This window comes from Anarrhichthys ocellatus, unplaced genomic scaffold, assembly GCF_004355925.1.
Source record: "Anarrhichthys ocellatus isolate YVR2014 unplaced genomic scaffold, GSC_Weel_1.0 scaffold3593, whole genome shotgun sequence".
Lineage (NCBI taxonomy): Eukaryota > Metazoa > Chordata > Actinopteri > Perciformes > Anarhichadidae > Anarrhichthys > Anarrhichthys ocellatus.
This window is the reverse complement of record NW_022283567.1, coordinates 1-5,476: the sequence shown is the minus strand read 5'-3', so window position 1 is coordinate 5,476 and position 5,476 is coordinate 1. Positions and strand designations below refer to the sequence as shown.

Below are 5,476 nucleotides of genomic sequence, written 5' to 3'. Positions count from 1 at the left end.
TGTATATATATATACATGTATATATATGTATATATGTATATATATACAGATCTTTTGAGACATTTTGAAGGAGAACAACAGTTACTACACTAATAAGTTTGCAGTGAGAAGTCGTCTAACCCTCCTTATTGCTAACCCAGTTACATAGGGAGCACCTGAACACCTCCTCTGTCCTCCAGCTGTCAGATGGTGAGCAGGAGGTGAAGCCTCGACCCAAACGCAGACGCATCCTCGACCCAAACGCCGTCGTCTCGGTGCCCGTTTACTCCAACAAGGTGAACATCCGGCGATCAGTCACGGCTGACTCCAGATCAGTCACCGTGAAGTTTTAATATCTCAAGATATTTATATCTGAAGTCTAAACCAGCTGGTTTGTTCTCAGGTGAGCAGCAGTCTGCAGTGGAAGCCGATGATATCGGCTGCGTTCACTGAAAATGAAAACTCAGGTAAAAAACAAACGTTGGTGAAACTCTCAGACCGAGTTCAACCAATCAGGTGTCTTTTAAAGCTGTGAGGCGGGTCCTTTGTGTCTCTGGACAGACGACGCTGCAGACGACACTTTGTGGACGAGGTTTTCTTCTCGAGCGCCGGCGCCCGACGTCGTCAACCTCAGCGACTCTGAGGAGGACGAAGCAGAAGTCCGGCAGGAGAAAGCAGAACTGTGAGTCAGTAGACCTGGACCCAGACCTTCTCCAGGTTCTAGTTCAGTGACGTAATAATAACAACCAAGTCATGTTGATTTAACCTGAACACATTTGTCTCGTTGATTTCAGAGCAGCCGTCCGCTGCCCGTCCCCTCCACAGAGTCCGGTCCAGAAACAGTCCAGACAGGTCCAGAAGAAGATCAGGTGAGTCTGGACTCTTTGCTCAGATGTGGTTTGCGTCACTTGGGTTTCTAATGCCAATCAGGGTTTCTCACAGAAATCAACTGTAGCGACTCGGCTGTATTCTAAGCTGTGTTCTTTCTACCAGTGTTTTTTACACAGCAAGAAATAAACCCACATGTGTGTATGTGTGTGTTTGTTTGTTTTGTGTTCCTCAGTGAGATCGACAGAAAGCTCCGGGCGGTGAACTCCTTCCTGTCTCCTGAGCCTCAGGACAGGAAGTCCGTCCAGGACGGCGAGGACGACGATGACGTCATCGTCATGAACCCGTTCTCCGGACGTCAGGTTTCTCCGTACAGCTCGTCGGTCCGTGAGATCCCGCTGAAGATCCGCTGCCGGACCGACGTCCACAAGATCCCGGTTCTGTCGGTACGAACGCAGAGAAAAACACGGAGCAGGACGAGATGATGTCACCTGTTTGTTTCTTAACAGGTTGTTTTTGTTTGTAGTCGACCCCTCTGAGTGATGTGGTGACCCGGCTGTCCGTCGTCCTCGACGTTCCTCCTCCTCGCCTCCTGCTGCTGAGGGAGGAGGAGGAGCTCCAGACGGACGCCACCGTCGGAGAGCTCGGCCTCGGCATCGCCGACATCATCGGTGGGTCACATGACGCTCACACACGCTCTTCTTCTTCTTCTTCTCTTTATTAGCTGATTGTTCAGTTCAGCTTGAAGGAACTTCTTCTTCTTACTTAGTGTTTGCTCAGCTCTCAGCCGCGTGTCATGGTCTTCCTCAGTTTGATTGTGGTCACGTGACCTAAATGTATGACCTCATGATTCTTCTGTTGTTGTTTAGAGTGCGTCGTCATGGCAGTTGAGGATAAAAGTGAAGGTGACATCATCAGCAGCGACATCATCACTGTGAGGCTGCAGAGCAAAGACAGAGACTCCTCTCAGGAGTTCTCTCTGCACAGAGTGAGTAGCTCCTCTCTGTTACTCTTCATCACCTCACTGTTTGTTCTTTAGCAGCGGGACTCGAACCTGTGACCTAATAACCTGTGTGTGTGTGTGTGTGTGTGTGTGTGTGTGTGTGTGTGTGTGTGTGTGTGTGTGTGTGTGTGTGTGTCTCCAGGACTCTCCCCTTGTCTCCATCTTCTCTCAGTATTTGTCCCGGATGTCCTCTGTTGAACAGACGAAGGTCCGCTTCCTCTTCGACGGCTGCAAAGTGACGGGCGGACAGACGCCGGCTCAGCTGGACATGGAGGACGGCGACATCATCGAAGTTTGGATTTAGATTCAACTCATGACATCATATGTTTATAAAGAAGATCCACTCGGTAGTTACTTTATTTGTAAAATGAAAATACACAAATAATGGAATTATATGTTGAGACATTTTTTTTAAAACTGACGGTAAACATATACGATTCCATAAATAATTGTACAATTGTAAACTTATTTTAATGTTTCAATAACCTCTGCTTCGTACTTTTTTTACTGATACTGGAAATATTTAATAAAATGAGTAGAAGTTACTCTCCATAAGAAAACTCTGAGGTAACGTCTCAGGGTTAATTTAAATGTTGTTATTTGTTTATTTTTAACAGTGTGTAGATTTTATTAACTGAGTTTTGGAGGAACATTTGAATCTGAAATGTGAAATAATGTAATGGAGGAGAGGGTCCAATATTCTCAAGAATAAAGTAGTATAAAATTAAAATGATGCCTCAAAACCGTACTAAACAAAGGAATTAATTTATAAATAATTGAAAATGAACTAATAATAAATTATTATTTATTTAATTTTATACATGAGCATATTTTTTTAATTTCAAATTGAACTGCACATTTATTTAATAAAGTTTTTTATTTATACATTTATTTATTATTTGATTTATTTTTTTAGTAATTCGTTTATTTACTTTTCTACATATTCATTTATTTTGTTTAATTTAACTGCACATGTTTCACATTTTATTTTTACATTTATTTATTTGATTTATTTACCAATTCGTTGTATTTATTTGTTATTATTTATATCGAGGAAAATCGTCCACCAATCAGATGACCCAATTATCGTCACGTGACTTTCTGATAACGAGGTCATGTGAGCTGCAGAGCGGAAGTGCAGTCGTCAGATCCAACATGGCGGCGGTGCAGAATTGTTATCTCTGAAGTAAACGTACTTAGTTTTATTTTTAAAACGGTGTTTACGGGGATTTTTTTGGATTCATTATTTTACCGTAATCCTCGTCATGAGTTCTAAATAACGTTCACGGTTCCGTGTGACGAAGACGATATTTTGGAGCCGCGGCAAGAAGAAGAAAGAAGGGTCATCCAACCAGGTAAACAACAACATGAACATGCTAACAGCTAGCTTAGCTGCACTATTAACGGCATAATGGACCAGCTGCGCACGCCTCTTGTACTTGTTCGTACGACAGACTATTCAGAAACCTTAACGTCGTTTTCATCATCAGTCTTTATCCTAAAGGACTCTGGTCAGGACGGTGGGTGTGGGTGTGGCGCAAGCTGATTTGCAAAAGTTATGTTTACGTTGAACCATCTAACTTATCTGCCGAATTGATCATGCTATTTTAAAATGCCAGATTAAACTGGTATAAAGCAACATGCGTGTTGTTGTGAAGCTGAGGACATACAACTGGAGAATCCTGCAAATACTTGTGCAAAATGATCTTAGCTTAACCGCCGAGTTCACCAGAAGCCTCCTACAAATGTCCCACATCACAGTTCAACCGTTAAAAACTAACGTTACGTTTGTTGTGAAGCAAACATCATAAAACAGGCAGAATCCTGAAGAGTCTGGTGCAGCGTCCATGACCTCAGAGAGCTGTTGGTCTGTTTTTAGGAGTGACAATTTATTTTTCCCTCGTGCACCCCCCCCCCCCCCCCGCGTGAGTCTCTCAGTATCGATCAGTGAGGATCTGATCACTTCCTGGTATCTCTCTGATCAGTGAGTCTGTTTGTAGACAAAGTCCAGCAGACCTCCTCCTGTTTATCATGTTTCTGTCTCACGTCTGAGCTCCAGATCAACATATGATGTAATCATTGAATGTCTCTCTAGTCTATATATATATATATATATATATATATATATATATATATATATCACCTCTGAGTTACGGCATCGTAGCGATGAAGAGATAGAACTGCTGCTGTGTGAAGAGAACACTGCTGCTAACAACAACCTGATGTGTTTAAAGTGTTTACACACAATGTTATTCACCTTTAGCACTTTCAAAATAAAAGAGAGCAATACACTACTTTTGAATTCATTATTGAACTTTGCCATAACAATGAGATTAATCCCGATTAAATATTTTAATCGTTGCCCAGCACTAAATAATATCTCAATTTTACATCTTTATGTTAACTTCTGTTATTTTATTTATTAATAATAATAATAATTATTATTATTATTATTATTATTGTTGAACTGGTGAACTTGAGACGTCTCTAGTTTTAACTGCAGACGAAGTTTAAAGAAATAGTTTTCTTTTGAGGTCGATTTAAAGTCACAAATATTTCTGCACATCAGTGAAATGATGCATGTTGATGTGATCACATGACTTAGTGAAACCAGTCATGTGATCACATGACTGGTTTCACTTCACCTAAGATCTCATGGTTTTTCTTCTGCAGACAGGGAAGTTTTTTGTTTCATTTCAAATAGTGCAAGTACATTTACTCAAGTACTGCACTCTCAAACTGGTTAGCTTAGCTTAGCATAAAGACTGGAAACATATACTGTATATATAATTTTCTCTATTGCTCCTCCTCTATTGCTCCTCCTCAGTGGCGGCCATGTCTGTGGGTGAGACCACGTCGGACTCTGCTCCGTTCTTCTCAGACGACAGTGAGACGGAGGAGTCGGGCGGCGCGGTGCCTCAGCGGGAGGAGTCTCCCAGCGGCGTGTCGAGGGTCCGATCTCTGCTGACCGTCCTCGTCCTCTGTTACATCAACCTGCTCAACTACATGGACCGCTTCACCGTGGCAGGTAGACCAGCACACCTAGTGGCCATCGGCCAATCAGAGGAGAGAACACCGGGCGCCCGTTTACTGGAGCATTATTAGATATTACAGATTTAATCCCTACGCTGCTAAAATAAATACATAATGGAGCCGGGGGGGGGTGATGTTTTGAGGTCGTAAATTTAGGAGTAAAAAAACTTTTAATATTCTTTTGGATTAAAGTCACAAAATGACTTGATTATTGAATACAAATGATTGCTGTGTTAAAAGAAGTAACTCCAGCGTGTCGTCTCCACCAGGTGTTCTCCCCGACATCGAGCACTATTTTGGGATCGATGATGGGAAATCTGGCCTCCTCCAGACAGGTAACAGGAACCATCCATGACGTCATCGAAACATATGTGTGTATATATGTGTATGTATGAATGTATATATATAAATATAATACATATGTATATGAATATATGTATATGTATGAATGTATATATATAAATATAATACATATGTATATGAATATATGTGTATATATATATATATGTATGTATGTATGTATGTATATATATATATGTGTGTGTGTGTGTGTATGTATGTGTGTGTGTGTGTGTATGTATGTGTATGTGTGTATGTGTGTGTGTATGTGTATGTGTGTATATATATGTGTAT

General features: G+C 41.3%; 2 protein-coding genes across 2 annotated transcripts; both read left to right on the top strand.

The window, feature by feature from the left end:
* The first annotated feature begins 40 nt into the window (after nucleotides 1–40).
* On the top strand, nucleotides 41–2,616 carry nfatc2ip (nuclear factor of activated T cells 2 interacting protein). Its single transcript, XM_031840946.1, has 8 exons — nucleotides 41–275; nucleotides 383–446; nucleotides 541–661; nucleotides 774–848; nucleotides 1,043–1,253; nucleotides 1,334–1,478; nucleotides 1,677–1,795; nucleotides 1,953–2,616. Exons 2-8 carry the CDS (start codon nucleotides 410–412, stop codon nucleotides 2,112–2,114), a joined length of 870 nt encoding a protein of 289 aa, XP_031696806.1. The 5' UTR covers nucleotides 41–275; nucleotides 383–409; the 3' UTR covers nucleotides 2,115–2,616.
* A 185-nt stretch (nucleotides 2,617–2,801) lies between these two features.
* Nucleotides 2,802–5,214, top strand: LOC116379029 (protein spinster homolog 1-like). Its single transcript, XM_031840947.1, has 3 exons — nucleotides 2,802–3,165; nucleotides 4,638–4,838; nucleotides 5,113–5,214. Exons 2-3 carry the CDS (start codon nucleotides 4,646–4,648, stop codon nucleotides 5,196–5,198), a joined length of 279 nt encoding a protein of 92 aa, XP_031696807.1. The 5' UTR covers nucleotides 2,802–3,165; nucleotides 4,638–4,645; the 3' UTR covers nucleotides 5,199–5,214.
* The last annotated feature ends 262 nt before the right edge of the window (nucleotides 5,215–5,476 follow it).